This window comes from Triticum urartu, chromosome 7 (assembly GCF_003073215.2).
Source record: "Triticum urartu cultivar G1812 chromosome 7, Tu2.1, whole genome shotgun sequence".
Taxonomy (NCBI): Eukaryota; Viridiplantae; Streptophyta; class Magnoliopsida; order Poales; family Poaceae; genus Triticum; species Triticum urartu.
Genome location: NC_053028.1, coordinates 209,062,120 through 209,083,496, shown reverse-complemented (window position 1 = coordinate 209,083,496; position 21,377 = coordinate 209,062,120). Strand labels below are relative to the sequence as shown.

The 21,377-nt window shown below is 48.0% G+C and overlaps 1 protein-coding gene across 1 annotated transcript; it reads right to left on the bottom strand.

Annotated features, from left to right (window-relative positions):
- Positions 1–642: 642 nt before the first annotated feature.
- On the bottom strand, positions 643–3,014 carry LOC125523515. Its single transcript, XM_048688545.1, has one exon. It carries the CDS (start codon positions 2,898–2,900, stop codon positions 786–788), a length of 2,115 nt encoding a protein of 704 aa, XP_048544502.1. The 5' UTR covers positions 2,901–3,014; the 3' UTR covers positions 643–785.
- Between the last annotated feature and the right edge of the window lie 18,363 nt (positions 3,015–21,377).

Here is a 21,377-nt window from a genome sequence, read left to right as displayed (position 1 = left end):
GGCTCCCTAAGGGAAGCCGAGCAGATATTAATTGCTTCTTGCTTGATTAGATTGATACATCTCCTCTCCTTATATAGAGAGGTTTACTTGACTTCTAAACAAACGATTCTAATACGATAAGATAATTGGGCTAAGCCCCTGATTAAGATACTTGGGCCATAACTCACTGGGCTAATCCCCTATGCCGGTCATAACACTAGCTGCTGAAGCTCACGCTGCCAGGGATGGTCTGAAGCTGGCAAGAGATCACACAGACATTCTAATGTGATCATGCAGAATGGGAGCCCTCAATTGCTGAATTTCTGGGAAGGTTGCAATGCAAAAAGGGAGCGTTTTTCCACAGTTCGTTTCGTCGATGTTTTTTTCTACAATTTGTAACAAGAACCAGTGTGCTAAGAAATCCTACAGGGAGCGGCACCTGAAATTTGGTTGTGTACTGTGCCGATCTTCCTGCTAGGAGATGTATGTTTATGATAAATAAAGCTCACGCTGCGGTTATATACATATGATAAAACAGTTTTATTTTGTCCAGACGGCCCTTTCATGCCATGTATATCCACCTCTACCATACAGTCATGGAAGAATACTGATAATTCAGAACAATATTGCATATATAAGTAACCATACAGGCATAAGGCATAAATTCCACATTAAAATTGCCATACAGGCATAATACGGTTCAGGATAGAAAAATGCCATACAGGAATAACAAGATTCAGCGAAAGTATGCATAGATGCCCAGGAACATGAGCTACTCGTCTGAAGACAGTATACTAGATAAAAGCTCAAGACTGAAGAACATAGGGTCTTGGGAACAGGCCAATGCACTTCAGAGGCATGTCGTAGACGATAAATTTTCCAGACCTGCAATCGGTAGCCTTATCTTCAAGCACACAAGGGACACATTCTTTTACTTCTGCCGAACTGACGTTGACAGAGATCAGCTTGGCTTCCTGAGTGAGGTAGATCACTTCATTGTTGAAGGGGTGCAGAAGAGCGAGCGCCGGCCTCTCCCGCCGAAGTCCTTTGCCATGAAAGCTCTTTTTGGACCATACCTCAGTTAGCTTCAGATCATACTTGCGTCTCCAGCTCATTCCCTTGCTTTGAGCAACCATCGTCCATACTGTGATCACTGGCTCTTCATCTGGTCCATGGAGCTCAGCATACTGTAACTTGCCACAGCTAATATTGACCAGCCTACTCTCTACAATTAAAGGGTTGATATCATTCTCAGCAATTTCATGCCCACCAGGGAAAGCTATGTAACAAAGCTTCGACTTCGCACCAAATGGGTCATAGGACATCAGCCCTTGGGACAGGTCAATCCACCAGATTTTCCCTCCCCATGAGATGGCTCCATTTCCATTCCATCGCCGGCTGCCCTGCAGTGGGAAGTTCACCTCCTTATCAGTCCACTTGTCCCTTTTATCATCTGATCTCCATAACCGGATGAGCCCACTGTTCTTGTTTTTGGTGCGCACAAGCTCAGCAACCACACACACCCCTTCTTTGTCCACGACAAGACCAACATTGCCATGCACCAGAGCACCATGGCCAAGATCAGGTAGCCTTTTATGTGACTTCTCAGTTATATCATGTCTCACAAAATAGACCTTCTTGATTGCAATATCCCCTATGCGCTGAATGCCAGCACAGATCAACATAGCTCCTGATCTCTCGATCGCTGCCAGATACATGTACTTCGTTGTCCTGTTTCTCACGCATGTATTGCCATAAACCAGACTGCTCTGGACCGGTGGTGCAGATCGCTCCAATCGCATCTCGTCTTTCAGTTGATCATTGCACACATCCGTGGACGCCACAATTGCCCATGGGCACCACACCATTTGCAATGGCATGAACCGCGGCTCAACGCCCGTAGCACCATCCACTTCCAGGGTGGGCAGCCGATAAAAGAGAGAATTTTGTCCCGATTTTAAGTCCACCCAGAAAAGAACAGATCCTTTAAGCAAGCAGATGAAGTCTGCGGCTACTGGACTGACAAAGGGGCTTGACAGAACACCATATGGTCTGTTTGATTGGCCTGCCCAGATTTCAACTTCTGGCAGCTCAAACTCTGGCATCCATCCAGCTGGCTCGTCATCAGACACAAATGACCATGCTTTGATGATCACTGAAGCGCCCGTACCCTCTAGGTTCACAAACCGCAGGGTCTTTCCACTGATGCCGAGACACCAAGTTCTTGATAATTGTTGCTGATGCAATTCTAGCGGAAGCTCGCAGCCGGGCGGAAGCGGGAAGTATGTCAGAACAGGGCTCTCAGCGAAAGGATCACAGCATAAGACGCCAAAGGAGAGATCGACCCACCACATCTTGTTTAGATGTGAGATGGTGAAATTGCCATGCCATGGTCGAAGAGCAAAGGAAGGCAAAGCAAGTTCCTTTTCGACCCACTGGCCGATGGACGGGGAGTAGCAGAAGAGCGCGAGTTGCGTCGCGTCGGCGCTCGCATGGGAAAGCTCGGCGACGAGGTAGATGGAGTTTTTCGCCATGACGCCGATCTTAGTCGCCCTTGGACCGACGACGCACTCGTTTCCGGCGATGTCGAGATGGTCGAGGACGGGGCGCTCCGGGATGCGGGTCACCACGCCCTTCCCGGCGTCGCATCCGTAGAAGACCTCGGGGCCCTGCAAGGCCGGCCCTTGAACTTCACAGAGGACGAAGAAACCCTTTGCGTCGGCCGCGGCTACGTAGAGGGGGCGGTCGGAGACGCGGTCGGGCAAGAAGACCTTCGAAGGCGCCGGCGCCTCCTGAAACGCCACCAGCAGGTCAGCCCCCGCAAGCTTGGCCAGCCCACCCTCCGGCACAGGGACAGTGAGACGATCCACCACGATCCATGCACGGGCGAGGGCCGCAGCGTCCTCTGCTGGATCCGACATTGCGGTGAAGAGGCGATGAGTTTTGGTGGGAGAGCGAAAAATGGGAGCTTTGGCCGCCTTGGGTGCGGGTGGGGGTGTGTCTCGAAACAAAACAGGGGAAGGAAAGGAAGGCGGATTTGGTGTGCCGCCCGTTTGGTGTTGGGGTCGGAGGGGGGGAGGGATATATGTCAGAGGGGCTGTGCTCTGCTTTTTCACAACCCGGGCAAGCGTCCTGTAAAATCCTATGCCGTGCCGATTTTGAATTGGTTGTTCGAAAATCCTCCGGTCAAAAGAGCTCCTCCCACGAGACAGACTCAGCTGGCATTTCTTGTTCTATAAATGGCAAATGATTTACCTTTCATAGTCTTCTATATATAAAAAATCAACATGAAATTTTAAACGTGCACGTGCTCGTTCGGCCGAACACGAGCCACCCGATCGGGGCGGATCGAATGGGTGAGGGCCCCAGGTGTTACCTGGTCGGAGTTGCCTGGCGCATCTTGCACCTTGCATGGCCCGCGCGGGAACCGCCCACCTGGTCCGGCCGCATCACGCCGTGCGACACGAACGACCCGTGCAAGGGCCCGCATGGGTTGTTTTTTTGGTGGAAATTGTCGTAGGTAGTGGGCGGCGGTTTCGAAATTCGAGCCAACACTATCTCCCCCTCTCATGGCACTACCCTCCCATTTTGCCATTCCTTTCGCCATTGCTCTCGAGGCGGAACCGACGCCCGCACCGTACAAACGCGACGACGTCCGAAGGTGGGGGCGCCGCGAGGATTCTCGTTCGCGACGGCGCAGGTACGGTGCTCCCCTCCTGATGATTTTCCAACCGACGCCCTCTCCTCTCGTGGCGGCGCATGTTCAAGGTCGTCGTTAATTTTCCGACGAGGTTAAGCGAATTTGTTTGGTTTTCCTGCGTGATTTATCAAATCCTTCTTGAAACGGTGCCTCCAGGGACCGGGGGTGTTGGTTCCCGTCGACTTTTGCGGTTCCCGTCGTGCCCCCTCTTTTTTGTTCGTCGACGGTCATGTGGCGGTTTCCGCGCCGTCAGGGGGAGGAGTGGTTCAGGGAAGGGTACGTGTTTCATGGCGATGCATGCCCTGCCCTTCCCGTAGCTTTCCATGAGGGTTTTGTGCCGATGCATTATGCGTGATGGCTGAATCTGGACAGGGGGGGGGGGGGGGGGGGGGGGGGGGGGTTTACGCAAGCCGACAAAGCGCTTGGAATATTACCACATAACACCTTGGAAAAGAAAAACATGTCCTCCAAGAAAATTTCGGCAGAGTTTCCTCTATTTCTAGGGACATCCACGGCATGCAATCCATGGAGCTGTAGTTGATACTAGAAGCAAAGCGTGCGCTTTGCCACGGCAGCGTTGTTAGTTGTCATCGTTACTTTGAATGAATAACAAACTGAAAGTTAATACTCGGTTTTCATCCTTTTTGAGGGGATGATGTCATCGTTCCTTTGAATGAACAACACATCAAGGATTATTCAAACATCTTGATATATGAACATCATAATTATAGTTTTGTGAGAACGTATCATGTGTACCCGACAAACTCGTACACCAGGTGCTCCAATGCAACCTGAGCCCTTGGATTAAAAAGAGAGGGACAGGATGCAGGGCAAGGGGAGCTGTAGGTACATTTCGCAAAAGAGACCTTGAAGTCTAGCTCAATAGAAGGAGTGGACCTCCCCTTTCCTATGTCATGTACGACTGCTCCAGGTCGATGAGGTCCAGCGGCGGCTCGTCTCGGCTCGGCGTCCCTCTCCTGTACCTCTCCGGCTTTCCACGTTCAAGCAGTCAGCTGGCGAAGAAATGGTGCAAAGGTCAAGTAGGAACCAGCAGCCACATACATACGCACAACACAAGCAGATCTGAGTACATTTTTTCTCAGAGCAAACTTGCAGCAGAACTAAGCGGATTACATACATACATTTGTACTTTGAACCAAGGTTTAGAAAACTTCAAACAGATGGCCTTCAGTCTGTTACACACACAGATAGCTTTCAGTTCATTAGATAATAGGGAAATTCTAACCAGTTGAATAAAAGTGCAAACAAGCACAACGGAATAAGAAACACTAATTCAGAGGTTGAATGCCAACTCCTGCTCACCACAAGTTCAAGTCTAGCTCCGCCAACGCCAGTAGAACCGTAAACTTATGAGGAATCAGAGTCGCCACAATCAGAATCATTAGCATAGGAAAAACTATTTTCAAATCTGATTCCCATGCCAGGGTGGCTGGGATGGCACTCCTCAAAGCAGACTCAACATTTGTCCATTCAGATTTCGTAGACTCAACTACTATGTGGAAGCGTTTTACTTTAACTGGCGCAGCTAAATGCAGATATATGAAGGATCAGAAAAGGGAGCAACTCGTATATCTATTTTTCAATCTTGTTGCTGCAACTAAGGATAAACTTTTTACCCTTATAATTGCAGATCATATATCGATTTTAGACTGAAGATCATATATCGATTTGGAGCACATTATATTCGTATTCCCAATTGCACTCATTCCAAACGAGTTGGGGCAAAAATTGCCCCACCAAATTGAAACGACATAATACAGTCGTAAATCATGGATAGGGGAAGAGGAGAGCATACCCTTGATCCTTGAAGTGCAGCACACCTTCAATGACATTATAAGTCATGGATAGGGGAAGAAGATAGCATCGACGTACTATAGCACGACGTCAACGATCCATGGCTGCCAAATAGTTCATTGCGCGGTCACTTCAGAGGAAGGAGGCGGCGACTACGCTCTACGGCGAAGACCCCCTCGTAGGAACGGAAGAGAAATGAGAGGGATATCTCTGCTTAGGTACAAGAGAGGAATAGAGATGATACGGGCGATTTGTTTTTCCAACCCTAGCTCTCATCACCATGGTCCGGTGGCACAGGTGAGAAGACAAGTGCATGGCAGAGAAGACGGGCAGGACAGAATACAGCTAGACTTCAAGGTCAGTTTCACAAAATGTACCCGCAGCTCCGCTTGCCTAGCATCGTGTCCGTCTCTTTTCAATCCGATGGCTCAGTTTGGACCGGAGCACCTGGTGCACGAGTGCGTCCGTTTCACAGGATACGCTCTCATAGTTTTGTACATCAGTTTTGTTAAGTCTCAGTCGATTAAGACTTAACGAAGTCTCAGTCGATGTTATATCCGTGAGATCTTACATTGAGATTCATGCAAAATTTTCAGATTTTTTCTTTTTCTCTTTTCCATGTTATGTCACTTGACTTAGACTTAGTTAAATTTCAGTCGACTGAGACCTAGCCACATCCTTTGTACATAACCCAGAACAATAATAGATAGCTACTTAAGCAAAAATGTACCAAATTAGAGCTCAGATAATTTTATAACTGGAACCACCTATGTCTACAAAATTAATCAAAACAATGATAGATCAGCTAACCCAACCTTGTTTATCTTATACCCAAAAAATGTGGTAATCTTAAGAAACGATCTCCTTTAGCCAAAAAAGGATCGAAGAAAAGAGATTCACCATGCTATATGCAAAATGACCAGATCAAACCATTTGCGCCGAATGAATCATAACACCAACAACAATTCATACAAATTTCATATAGCAAATCGTGGACAGGGAAATCAGATTATCAACAGAAACAATAGAAAAAATTTGGTTCCATGTTCCATCCAGATTAGGGTATGTACTACAAGTCTTGTATCAGAAAAACAGTTTTACATCTAACATATACTCCCTCCGTTCGAAAAAGCTTCTCCCATACTTGTTTCTCAACTGGATGTATCTAGCACCAACTTAGTGCTAGATACATCCATTTGAGCGACTTTTTCGGACGGAGGGAGTACGAAGAAGAGAGAATCAATAAGAAGTGCAAGAAAAGACTGGTTTGTAGAACACCATGTCGAGATTTGTCGTTCAGCATCAAACAAACTCATCACAGGAAGCACCAAAATTACTGCTCCTCCTTCTCTATACACAACGTCGTTGCATACTGCATACACCATACAATGCTTGCATTTTTGTTTTCGTTGAAGTAACCATGTTCTCATGGTGTATGACAACATCAATGTGTCTAAGCATTTCCACGGTTTTTTTTAAATCAGGCATTACCCTTTTCCATTACTGCGCCATAGCGGAAATATATCAATGTTCAGAGAATGAGACAGGAAAGAGAAAAGAGGGTTCAAGCATCGCCGGAAAACTCACTGCAAGCACTCGCCATCAAAATTACTCACTGTGAAGCGAAAACCCAACGACACTATTACACTAAATCACCACCACCAAACCACTGCACTGTCTACTTTTTAGACCACCGATAGATCGCTCACATCTGAGCATTCCCACGGCTTGTTAGGAATTATTTATTTATAATAAAAAAAATCACCTACACCAACAGTGAACAAAGAACAATCTAGCAAGAAGCAAGAATCAATGTACCACGGAGAGTCACCGTCGAGGACGTCAAGTAATCGTACTTGAGCAGCTTCTCACTACTTCTTCGTTCTTCCTTGGTAGAAGGTCCGGTGAGGCCCGCGCAAAAAAAAAAGGTCCGGTGAGGGCGTGAGGCACCAGATTCTCGTGCAGCCTGCCTCCGGCGGGTCGCACCATAGGGTCAAACGACCCAGCGTCCTGGCGGCTGCGGCTCCCTCGCACGGCAGCCGCAGCTCGATGTCACCACTGTCGTCCGTTTGCTTCGATGGCAATGGGTCGGATTTAAATGGGGTTGGACAATATCAAATCCATATTCATATCTATGAAGACAGTCTTTGCTCGCCCATGAAAAATTCCATGGATGAAAAATTATGTCTATATTTAAATTCGATGGATATCCTGGATATTCATTGGGCCCTCTCGAGACATATAAATAAAACTTAACACAATATTAACATAAACTCTTCCACCTCGTGGCAGGCTAGACTTCACTTATGCTAAATCAACATCCAGTAACAACCTAAGATCATTTAGTATTTTTCTAACAGATGAGAATGACGAATCATTTAAGGAGATAAAAATAAAGGAAGGGGTGTTGGAGTATGTTACAGGGGGTTTGACTGTCAACTTATAAAAGTTACGATGGGGATTATGTGATTTATTATGCATGGTTTAGATAAAAAAAGTGTAAAATTGCCGTGGGACATGTGAACGTGGGGCAGGGATGGAAGATTTTGTCCCATTAAGTCATACTATCGGGTCGGGTTTGGGTATATCCATGGGTACAAGATTATATCCATGCCCTACCCACGAACAATCGGGTCGGGTTTGGGCGCCGCCCATGGACACAAAAGCATATCCAAATCCTATCCATTCGGGTCGGATATCCATGGATATCCATGTCCATGGATATCCATGTCCATGGATAAAATTGCCATCCTTAGCCACAGGTCGTCGACTTCTCCCCAACCTGCACCATCACCTTCAGCGGTCAGGTGCTCCTTGGCCAAGAACACACAGCTCCCCGACGCCACCACCCATCCATCCTAGAACCACCATGGACCTTCCATCTTCCTGCTCTTCCAAATCATCAGTAGATCCGAGCGATTTGTGGAGGAAGGACGGGAGATTTCCGACTTTTGAGTGTGAGAGGACGTAAGATCGACTGGGGATGGTGAAAAAGGCAGAGAAATATTTCTCCCATGGGGAATTTTCGCGTGAAGAGATGACACAGAAGCGACACGGGGAAAGTAAAATTTGCTACGACCGACATGCAGCGCACGGTTGCTTGCGCGTGTGGGTCTATGGTGAAGTCGGAGCCGCCCGTTCGAGGCAACCGGTGATGACGACGACACTTCCGACTCCTTGGCGGATATCTTTCTTCTTTGTAGTTTTATGTTCCATGTCGGTGTCCAGGTTGGTCGGTGGTGCCCATATCATATGGGCTGGGTTGTATCGGCTTTAGTCCGGTTTTTGTCAATTAATCGTGTAATTTTCTTCTTCTTAATCAATGAAACAGGTAAATCTTTTGCCTTGTTTAAAAAAACATGCAGCGCGCGGAGTTGAGCCAACGCGGGTTGATCGCTTCCTGAGCCAGACCATCAGGGTCTACTACATGACTTTAGACTAACTCACAGGGTCCACCTCGCCAGGAAACACCGAATCGTTCTCACAGCTTCCCGTTACTAGACAGAAAACAACACTCCACACATATACATGCGGGGTCCATCGCAGCCCACAGCCCCAAATCACCCAGGAACTTCCCTACCAACGGAGCTTAGAGTTTTAGGAGATGCTGGGTGTCGGCATGGAGCTGACAATCTATGGGACAATGCTGCTCCTTTTTGGCTTGGAAAGGAGGGGGGGCACTCAACGCAAATAGCAAGAACAACAAGAGGCACCGCGATTTTTATCCAGGTTTGGGCCGCTGAGAAGCGTAAAACCCTACTCCTACTTTGATGTATTGGATGGGTGTGTGCACAGGTACACGGAGGGCTCTCCCCCGGCAAGGAGCAGAGAGAGGCTGCTACACATGTACGTATGCGTGGGATTGCTAAGGGTTCGAACCCTTGCAAAGGTTGCCCTGGCCCTCCTTTTATAGCTCAAGTGGTCACCACAGTGGAAAAATGGTCATTATGGGATGATTAGATAGATACAGTGTTATCATACCTAACTTTGCTAGTTAGGGCAAAATGCATTAAATGCACCGCTAGGTGTCGCGAGGAGGACGGATCCCGGCAAGATACCGCTTGCCTAACCGCCTCTCTATTATGCTGACACGCCATCGAGACTGGTGTCAATAAATGTAATTTCGTCCCCAGCATGTTGCCACGTACTGGTGATCTCCACCTAACCATCTGCGAGCTCGACACCTCATTGACCAGCGACTAGCCGACCAAAGAGGTAGAGTGCTGGCGGCTGGCGGGGTTCTGCGAGCGACGGAGCTTGCCGGGTCATCGCCTTGCTGGCAGGAGTTCTTCCATTGTAGATTCTAACGGCTTGTCTTAAGCCTTGGTCTTCTCACTACAAAAAATACACTTCCATGATGACATGGGTTTGTCACAGTAGGTCACATTTTCTGTCATGCATGTACATCCATAACGATTTTATGACATAATCAAGATAGTCATACCTGTGCTGTCGTAGAAGTGTTCCATGACAATACCAAAATTATCATCACGGAAGTGTTCACTTCCATGATGATAAATGACGCGTCATGGAAGTGATTTCGTTAAGGGTAACCGACACGTGGCATCCACCATAACGGGTCGTCGTTAAGCTATCGGGTCCAATTTTGGATCCGATAACCCGTTAACAACAACGACCAATGGCGATTTTCCACGTGTAAAATTCTCATTGGCCGAAGGAAACACATGTCAGCTCGTCATTGGGTCAGATAGGCGCCTATGATATGTCGACACGTGTGACGGCCCAACTAAAGAAAATATGCCCTAGCGACAATAATAAAGTTGTTATTTATATTTCTTTATATCATGATAAATGCTTATTATTCATGCTAGAATTGTATTAACCGGAAACTTAGTACATGTGTGAATACATAGACAAAACAGAGTGTCCCTAGTATGCCTCTACTTGACTAGCTCGTTACTCAAAGATGGGTAAGTTTCTTGACCATAGACATGTGTTGTCATTTGATGAACAGGATTGCATCATTAGAGAATGATGTGATGGACAAGACCCATCCGTTAGCTTAGCATAAATGATCGTTTAGTTTTATTGCTATTGCTTTCATCATGACTTATACATGTTCCTCTGACTATGAGATTATGCAACTCCCGAATACCGGAGGAACACCTTGTGTGCTATCAAACGTCACAACGTAACTAGGTGATTATAAACATGCTCTACAGGTGTCTCCGATGGTGCTTGTTGAGTTGGCATAGATCGAGATTAGGATTTGACACTCCGATTGTCGGAGAGGTATCTCTGGGCCCTCTCGGTAATGCACATCACTATAAGCCTTGCAAGCAATGTGACTAATGAGTTAGTTGCGGGATGTTGCAGTACGGAACACGTAAAGAGACTTGCCGGTAACGAGATTGAACTAGGTATGATGATACCGATGATCGAATCTCGGGCAAGTAACATACCGATGACAAAGGGAACAACGTATGTTGTTATGCGGTTTGACCGATAAAGATCTTCGTAGAATATGTAGCAGCCAAGTTCCGCTATTGGTTATTGACCGAAGATGTGTCTCGGTCATGTCTACATAGTTCTCGAACTCGTAGGGTCCGCACGCTTAGCGTTCGGTGACGATCAGTATTATGATTTTATGTGTTTTGATGAACCGAAGGTTGTTCGGAGTCCCAGATGTGATCACGGGCATGACGAGGAGTCTCGAAATGGTCGAGGCATAAAGATTGATATATTGGAAGCTTATGTTTTGGACATCGGAATGGTTCCGAGTGAGTTCGGGCATATACCGGAGTGCCGGGGGGTTACCGGAACCCCCCGGGAGTATATGGGCCCTAATGGGCTTTGGTGGAGAGAGAGAGGCAGCCAGGGCAGGCCGCGCACCCCCTCCCCCTCTGGTCCGAATTGGACTAGGAAGGGGGGGCGCCCCCTTTCCTTCCTCCCTCTCTCCCCCTTCCTTCTCTCCTAGTCCAACTAGGGAAGGGGGGGGGATCCTACTCCCGGTGGGAGTAGGACTCCTCCAGGGCGCGCCATAGAGGGCCGGCCGTCCCCCCTCCTCCACTCCTTTATATACAGGGGAGGGGGGCACCCCATAGGCACACAAGTTGATCATTGATCTCTTAGCCATGTGCGGTGCCCCCCTCCACCATAATCTATCTCGGTCATATTGTTGCAGTGCTTAGGCGAAGCCTTGCGCCGGTAGCTTCATCTCACCGTCATCACACCATCGTGCTGACAAAGCTCTCCCTCGACACTCAGCTGGATCGGGAGTTCGTGGGACGTCACCGAGCTGAACGTGTGTAGATCGCGGAGGTGCCATACTTTCGGTACTAGGATCGGTCGGATCGTGAAGACGTACGACTATATCAACCGCGTTGTCATAACGCTTCCGCTTACGGTCTACGAGGGTACATGGACAACACTCTTCCCTCTCGTTTCTATGCATCACCATGATAGATCTTGCGTGTGCGTAGGAATGTTTTTTGAAATTACTGCGTTCCCCAACAGTGGCATCCGAGCCAGGTCTATGCGTAGATGTTATATGCACGAGTAGAACACAAAGGAGTTGTGGGCGTGGGTACATACATATTGCTTTCCGTCACTAGTTGATTCTTGATTCGGCGGTATTGTTGGATGAAGCGGCTCAGACCGACATTACGCATACGCTTACGCGAGACTGGTTCTACCGATGTGCTTCGCACACAGGTGGCTAGTGGGTGTTTGTTTCTCCAACTTTAGTTGAATCGGTTTCAATGAACATAGTTCTTTATGAAGATCAAAAAGCAATCACTATACTACGTTGTGGTTTTATGCCGTAGGTAAGAATGGTTCTTGCTAAGCCCGTAGCAGTCTCGTAAAACTTGCAACAACAAAGTAGAGGACGTCTAACTTGTTTTTGCAGGGCATGTTGTGATGTGATATGGTCAAAACGTTATGAGATATAAATTGTTGTATAAGATGATCGTTGATGTCTACTAAACAACCTTCTTCTTGTAGACGTTTTTGGGCCTCCAAGTGCAGAGGTTTGTAGGACAGTAGCAAATTTCCCTCAAGTGGATGACCTAAGGTTTATCAATCCATGGGAGGCGTAGGATGAAGATGGTCTCTCTCAAACAACCCTGCAACCAAATAACAAAGAGTCTCTTGTGTCCCCAACACACCCAATACAATGGTAAATTGTATAGGTGCACTAGTTCGATGAAGAGATGGTGATACAAGTGCAGTATGGATAGTAGATAAAGGTTTTTGTAATCTGAAAATATAAAAACAGCAAGGTAACTAATGATAAAAGTGAGCACAAATGGTATTGCAATGCGTTGAAACAAGGCCTAGGGTTCATACTTTCACTAGTGCAAGTTCTCTCAACAATAATAACATAATTGGATCATATAACTTTCCCTCAACATGCAACAAAGAGTCACTCCAAAGTCACTAATAGTGGAGAACAAATGAAGAGATTACGGTAGGGTACGAAACCACCTCAAAGTTATCCTTTCTGGTCGATCTATTCAAGAGTCCGTAGTAAAATAACATGAAGCTATTCTTTCTGTTCAATCTATCATAGAGTTCGTACTAGAATAACACCTTAAGACGCAAATCAACCAAAACCCTAATGTCACCTAGATACTCCAATGTCACCTCAAGTATCCGTGGGTATGATTATACGATATGCATCACATAATCTCAGATTCATCTATTCAAACCAACAAAAAGTACTTCAAAGAGTGCCCCAAATATTCTACCGGAGAGTCAACACGAAAACGTGTGCCAACCCCTATGCATAGGTTCATGGGCGGAACCCGCAAATTGATCACCAAAACATACATCAAGTGGATCACGTGATATCCCATTGTCACCATAGATAAGCACGGCAAGACATACATCAAGTGTTCTCAAATCCTTAAAGACTCAATCCGATAAGATAACTTCAAAGGGAAAACTCAATTCATCACAAGAGAGTAGAGGGGGAGAAACATCATAAGATCCAACTATAATAGCAAAGCTCGCGATACATCAAGATCGTACCATTTCAAGAACACGAGAGAGAGAGATCAAACACATAGCTACTGGTACATACCCTTAGCCCCGAGGGAGAACTACTCCCTCCTCGTCATGGAGAGCGCCGGGATGATGAAGATGAGCACCGGTGAGGGGTCCGCTCTCCGGCAGGGTGCCGGAACGGGTCTAGATTGGTTTTCGGTGGCTACAGAGGCTTCTGGCGGCGGGACTCCCGATATATTCTCGTCCCCAAAGTTTTTAGGGTATATGGATATATATAGGAGGAAGAAGTACGTCGGTGGATCTCCAGGCTGTCCACGAGGCAGGGGGGCGTGCCCAGGGGGTGGGCGCGCCCCCACCCTCGTGGGTAGCCCGGGACTCTTCTGGTCCATCTCCAATACTCCGTGGGCTTCTTCCGGTCCAAAAATAAGTTCCGTGAAGTTTTAGGTCAATTTGGACTCCGTTTGATTTTCCTTTTCTGCGATACTATAAAACAAGGAAAAAACAGAAACTGGCACTGGGCTCTAGGTTAATAGGTTAGTCCCAAAAATCATATAAAGTAGCATATAAATGCATATAAAACATCCAAGGTTGATAATATAATAGCATGGAACAATCAAAAATTATAGATACATTGGAGACGTATCAGCATCCCCAAGCTTAATTCCTGCTCGTCCTCGAGTAGGTAAATGATAAAAACAGAATTTTTGATGTGGAATGCTACCTAACATATTTATCCATGTAGTTCTCTTTATTGTGGCAAGAATATTCAGATCCATAAGATTCAAGACAAAAGTTTAATATTGACATAAAAATAATAATACTTCAAGCATACTAACCAAGCAATTATGTCTTCTCAAAATAACATGGCCAAAGAAAGCTATCCCTACAAAATCATATAGTCTGGCTATGCTCTATCTTCACCACACAAAATATTTAAATCATGCACAACCCCGATAACAAGCCAAGCAATTGTTTCATACTTTTGATGTTCTCAAACTTTTTCAATCTTCACGTAATACATGAGCGTGAGCCATGGATATAGTGATGAAGCTATGTACCTAGGGTAGGGTCATGGACCTGTCCTAACTGCCCTACCCAAGGACATCTCTAGAAGAAATCACCTTTCAATCGACTTGGAGGTGTTCCACTCGATAGACTCGAAGACACTCGACCAAGAAGCAATCACTCGACCAAGATCCAACCACTCGATGGCCAGGAGACCTAAAGTCACTCCACACGCTAACGGTCGGTCATTAAGTAGCTTTTATGGTCATCATAGCACTTTATTAGGGGCGTTACCAGTAACGCCCGACCTTAATGTACTTAAAACCCTGCATAACTGAGGGCCGGAGGGGTCTGGCGAACTCTATATAAGCCACCCCCCTCCTCAGTGTAAAGGGTTCGCACCCCTGTAATTCATACACACATAATCCAGTCGACCGCCTCCGGGCTCCGAGACGTAGGGCTATTACTTCTTCCGAGAAGGGTCCGAACTCGTAAACCTCGTGTGCTTACAACTACTCCATAGCTAAGATCTTGCTTCTCCATACCTACCCCCCTACATTACTGTCAGACTTAGAACCACTACAGTTGGCGCCCACCTTGGGGCAGGTGTCTTAGCGATTTGTTGGAGGAGTTGCGATCTTTTCCGATCCAAATCATCATGGTTTCTGGCGGAGTTTTGGTGGGGGGCCGCGAGATCCGTCTCGGCGTGCTCACCTTCATCGCCGACGACTCCGCTTGGCTTCAGGAGGCTCTGCTCGACGTGGACGCACTCCCTGTCCGCAGGGCAACGCACTTTCGCGCGTGCGTCCGCGGTGTCCTCTTGCGGCAACCGTCGACCCATTATCGGTCGGCCCCTGTGTTGTCCTCCCTCCCTATTTCCCGCCGGCGCAAGCGCTCTGGTCGGTCGAGACTTTAGCGGTGGGTGAGACACGCGGTGGCACGCCAGTCGGCCACCCCTCAAGTCACGGCGATCGAGCCCAACGAATCCCTCTACGGCCTATTCGGCCTGTCGACTGGCTCCGCAGAGACCGCATCCGAGTGCGACAGCTGTGATCCGGCGGCGGAGGTTCTGATGGTCGATGGACTGCGCAGTCCTCCCGGTTTTCCCCGCACCGATGGAGGCGCAGGTGGAGGCGACCCGTCGCATCCCCATGAGGAATACCTCCCCGAGCCTCTCACGTCGCTGCAGAGAGAAGAACTTCGTCGCCGGAACATGGATGCACTGCACACTCCTATCGTTGGAGAAACCCCCGAGGCTCGTGCCTTGGAGGACGCACGCCTGGCAAACTTAGCTGAGCGCACTCGACTGGAGAACCTCCAGCGAGCACTCGACGAGCGTGCATGACAACGGGTTCCAGAATCCATTCGACGTCAGCTCTTTCCACCCCCGCAGGTATATCGAACTCCGATTCAGAATTTAGCAGTTGCAGCCCGTATAGCAGAGTCGATTCAGCCTTCCCAGTCAGAGGCTGGCAGAGGCTTGCTACAGATCAGAGCGTTACTCTGGGCAGCAGGAGACCAGAATTCATAGCAGATCCATTACTGCAGACACAGTCTAGTCGGCTCATAGCCCAAGATCGCCCCCGAGGCATGAGGGACGTGGGGACCGGCGTGATCAGTATGGGAACCGTGAGCAGTATGATCACTGATTTGATCGTGACGATTGACGTCGAGTGCCTACCCCTCCCCCGAGGAGTGGATCGTATGTGCCTCGACAGCAGGATGACAGGCGCCCTCATAGTGTTGGGCGAAGGATTCCAGTCGACCCTAGGGAACAAGGCTTTGATGCGAGATCCATTCTCGTTCAAGGTTTGGTCGACAGGAACAGAGCTCACCGAGAAGGTCACGACAGAGATGCACCTACCAGCAGCAGAGTACATGTTTCGGGGCCAGAGTGCTTTAGTAGGGCCATCAGGGCCGCTGCGATTCCTCCCAACTTCAGGTTGGCGATTGGAGTCAGTAAGTTCACTGGTGAGTCCAAGCCCGATACTTGGCTTGAAGACTACCGAGTGACTGTCCAGATTGGCGGTGGCAATGATGAAGTGGCCATGAAGCACCTACCTCTCATGTTGGAGGGCTCGGCCAGAGCGTGGCTGAATCAGTTAGCACCCAGCAGCATTTACACTTGGGAAGATCTCGCCCGAGTGTTTTTCACCACATTTGAAGGAACATGCAAGCGACCGACAGGGCTGACGGAACTACGGTCCTGCGTGCAGAAGCCGAATGAAACTTTAAGGGATTACATCCAGAGATGGATCACATTACATCACACGGTAGAGAATGTGCCTGATCACCAAGCAGTCTGTGCCTTCAAAGAAGGCGTCAAGTACAGAGAACTGAATCTGAAATTCGGTCGAACCGGAGACATGTCTCTGAATCGGATGATGGAGATTGCCACCAAGTACGCTAATGGTGAAGGTGAGGATCGACTCCGGAGTGGCAAGCACAAGTTAGTCGCCCAAGAAACCGGAGGAGGAAATTCCAATCGGAAACAGAAGCGGAAAGCCGAGCCAGCTGCTCCTGGGGAAGCCTTGGCTGTAACTCAAGGAAAGTTTAAGGGGAAACCCAAAGGGCCTTGGAACCCCAAGAAAGTTAAAGACCTAGACAGAAATGATGTGTTGGATTTGCCATGTCACATCCACACCAAGAAAGATGAAGAGGGTAAGCTCATTTACCCGAAACACACCACTCGACAGTGTCGGCTCTTGATCCAGCAGTTCCAGGGCAAACAGCCCAAAGATAAGGAAAAGGAGTCGGACAAAGTTGAGGACAAGGAAGACAGTGATGATGGATACCCCCAGGTCAATTCCACCTTGATGATTTTTGCTGATGTTGAAAGCAAAAGTCGACTGAAAGTTATCAACCGTGAGGTGAATATGGTTGCTCCGGCGACACCCAGTTATCTGAAGTGGTCTCAGACTGCCATCACATTCGACCAGTACGATCACCCAACGCACATTGCCACCCCTGGGAGGCAAGCTTTGGTGGTCGACCCAGTTGTTGAAGGCACTCGACTAACTAAAGTCTTGATGGATGGTGGCAGTGGTTTGAACATACTATATGCTGAGACGTTGAAAGGGATGGGCATTCCGATGTCCAGACTCAGTACCAGCAACATGAGTTTCCATGGAGTCATTCCTGGGAAGAAGGCTGAGTCACTCAGCCAAATTGCTCTTGATGTGGTTTTCGGTGATTCCAAGAATCATCGCAAAGAAAAGTTGACGTTTGAAGTTGTGGATTTCCAGAGTGCTTATCATGCTATTTTGGGCAGGCCAGCTTATGCACGCTTCATGGCTCGACCATGCTATGTGTATCTCAAATTGAAGATGCCTGGTCCCAAAGGTGTGATCACTGTTACGGGCAATCGGAATAAAGCAGAAGAGTGTTTTCAGAAAGGCTCAAAGATCGCTGATGCTCAGATGGCAGTGGTGGAGCTGCAGGAGTACCAGAAGACTGCAGACCCGAGTGATTTGTTGCGAGCCAAGAAGCTCGCCACAGAATCAGCTTTTCAGTCGTCTGGTGAAACGAAGCCGGTTCACATTCACCCGACCGATCCTAGTGCTGCTCCGACTCATATCTCAACAACACTCGACTCCAAATAGGAAGAAGCGCTCATCCAGTTCGTCCGTGAGAACTGGGACATCTTCGCATGGAAGCCTTCTGACATGTCGGGTGTTCCAAGGGGGCTGGCTGAGCACCGCCTATGAGTCGACTCAAAAGTAAAACCTGTCAAAGAACATCTCCGATGGTCCGCCGTCCAGAAGAGAAAGGCTATTGGTGAGGAGGTGGCTCGGCTCTTAGCAGCGGAGTTCATCCGAGAGATTTACCACTCCGAGTGGCTCGCCAACGTTGTCATGGTCCCCAAGAAGGACAAGTCACTTCGCATGTGCATTGAATTTAAACATATCAATCGAGCCTGCCCGAAAGATCATTTTCCTCTCCCCCGCATCGACCAGATAGTCGACTCGACTGCGGGATGTGAGCGACTGTCTTTTTAGACGCCTATTCCGGGTACCATCAGATCCGTCTGTATGGACCCGACGAGATCAAAACAACTTTCATCACTCCATTCGGGTGCTTCTGTTATGTTACCATGCCATTCGGCCTCAAGAATGCCGGAGCCACATTCATGAGGATGATTCAGAAGTGTTTGCTCACTCAAATCAGTCGGAATGTGGAAGCATACATGGATGATATTGTGGTCAAGTCACGGAAGGGTTCCGACCTGCTGACTGACCTTGCTGAAACCTTTGCCAACCTCAGGAGGTATGATATCAAGCTTAATCCATCAAAGTGCACATTCGGAGTTCCTGGTGGAAAGTTACTCGGTTTTCTCGTTTCCGAACGGGGAATCGACGCCAATCCAGAAAAAGTCAGTACTATACTCCGGATGAAACGTCCTGTGCGAGTGCACGACGTCCAGAAGCTTACTGGTTGCTTGGCCGCATTAAGTCAATTCATCTCTCGTCTCGGTGAAAAGGCATTGCCTCTTTACCGATTGATGAAGAAGTCAGACAAGTTCGAGTGGACTCCTGAAGCTAATGCAGCGTTTGCAGAGCTCAAAGCTCTGCTCTCCACCCAGCTGGTGCTTGCTGCTCCAATCAGCAAAGAGCCTTTGCTACTTTACATCGCAGCCACAGGACAAGTCGTCAGTATAGTACTTACGGTCAAGCAGGAAGAAGAAGGAAAAGCCTTCAAAGTTCAGCGCCCAGCATATTATGTTTCTGAAGTTTTAATCCCATCGAAGAAAAGATATCCTCATTATCAGAAGCTTGTATATGGGATTTATATGACTACAAAGAAGGTTGCTCACTACTTCTCTGATCATTCCATTACAGTCGTCAGCGACGCTCCATTGTCAGAGATCCTGCACAACAGAGATGCAACTGGTCGAGTGGCAAAATGGGCGATTGAACTCCTTCCTCTAGATATCAAATTTGAGGCAAAGAAAGCTATCAAGTCCCAAGCAATAGCAGATTTCGTCGCCGAGTGGATTGAACAACAACTGCCGACTCAGGTTCACTCGAAGCATTGGACCATGTTCTTCGACGGTTCCAAAATGCTGAATGGTTCCGGTGCCGGGGTAGTATTGGTCTCTCCCGAGGAGATAAGCTCAGATATGTTCTTCAAATCCACTTTGATTCCTCCAATAACGAAGCAGAATATGAAGCACTTTTATATGGGTTGCGCATGGCCATTTCACTCGGCGTCCGTCGCCTCATGGTCTATGGCAACTCAGATTTGGTGGTTAATCAAGTGATGAAGGAGTGGGACGTCAGAAGTCCAGCCATGACTGGTTATTGCAATGCAGTGAGAAAGCTGGAGAAGAAATTCGAGGGGTTAGAACTTCATCACATACCCCGACTGAAAAATCAAGCAGCTGATGATTTGGCAAAAATAGGTTCCAAAAGAGAAGCCATTCCCAGTAATGTGTTTTTGAAACACATCCACACACCATCAGTTCAGGAGGATCCCTTCACTGAAGAAGCCCCGCAGCCAAAAAGTGCCACGGATCCGATTGAAGTTGAAGTTCCAGCTGTGGTCGACCTGATCATGGAAGTTTTGGTCATCACTCCTGACTGGACGGTACCGTACATTGCGTACATCCTAAGGAAAGAACTCCCAGAGGACGAAGAAGAGGCTCGACAGATCGTCCGTCGATCCAAGGCCTTTACAATCATAAAGGGATAGTTGTATAGAGAAAGCGCGACTGGGGTCAGTCAGAAGTGTATAACACCAGAAGAAGGTCAGATAATCCTTGTGATATCCACTCGGGGACCTGTGGTCATCATGCGTCCTCTCGGACCATTGTGGCTAAAGCATACCGAGCGGGATTCTACTGGCCAAGGGCGAATGAAATGGCGAAAGAGATAGTCGACAAATGTGAAGGATGTCAGTTTTACTCCAATATGTCGCACAAACCCGCGTCAGCCCTGAAAACCATTCCACTCATCTGGCCCTTCGCTGTTTGGGGACTGGACATGGTTGGACCACTGAGAACGGGCAGGAGCGGCTTCACTCATGTGCTAGTAGCAGTCGACAAGTTCACCAAATGGATTGAAGCTAAGCCTATCAAGAACCTTGATGCTTGCACTGCTATCAGTTTCATCAGAGAGTTGATGTTCAGATATGGAGTTCTACACAGCATCATCACTGACAATGGGTCAAACTTCGATTCTGACAAATTCAGAGCCTTTTGCGCCTCTCAAGGCACACGAGTCAACTACGCTTCAGTCGTTCACCCCCAGTCGAATGGACAAGCGGAAAGAGCAAACGGCTTAATTCTCAAAGGACTGAAACCCCGACTGATGCGCGATCTCAAGCATGCAGCAGGTGCATGGGTCGACGAGCTTCCATCAGTTCTTTAGGGATTTAGGACAACCCCGAACCGATCGACTGGAAGAACACCATTCTTTCTGGTCTACAGAGCCGAAGCAGTTTTGCCGAGTGACCTGCTTCACAATGCACCCCGAGTCGAGCTCTACTCTAAAGATGAAGCAGAACAAGCCCGGCAGGACGCAGTCGACCTCCTGGAAGAAGAAAGAGAAACGGCCATGATCTGATCGACCATCTATCAGCAAGACTTGCGTCGATTCCATGCCAGAAATGTGAAGAGTCGAGCCTTCCAAGAAGGAGACTTGGTCCTCCGAGTGGATCAACAGAAACCACACAAACTCGCTCCTACTTGGGAAGGCCCCTTCATAGTCACCAGAGTCCTCCACAATGGAGCGTACCACCTTTATAATGTCGATCGCCAGATTAATGAGCCACGAGCCTGGAATGCGGAGCTGCTCCGCCCCTTTTATACTTGAATTCTCACTCGGATGAGATGTAATAAGAAAAACTTCTGTAGTTTATCTATCAAAGACAAGAGCGTTATAATTTTCCCAGTGATTGTTATTGTTTT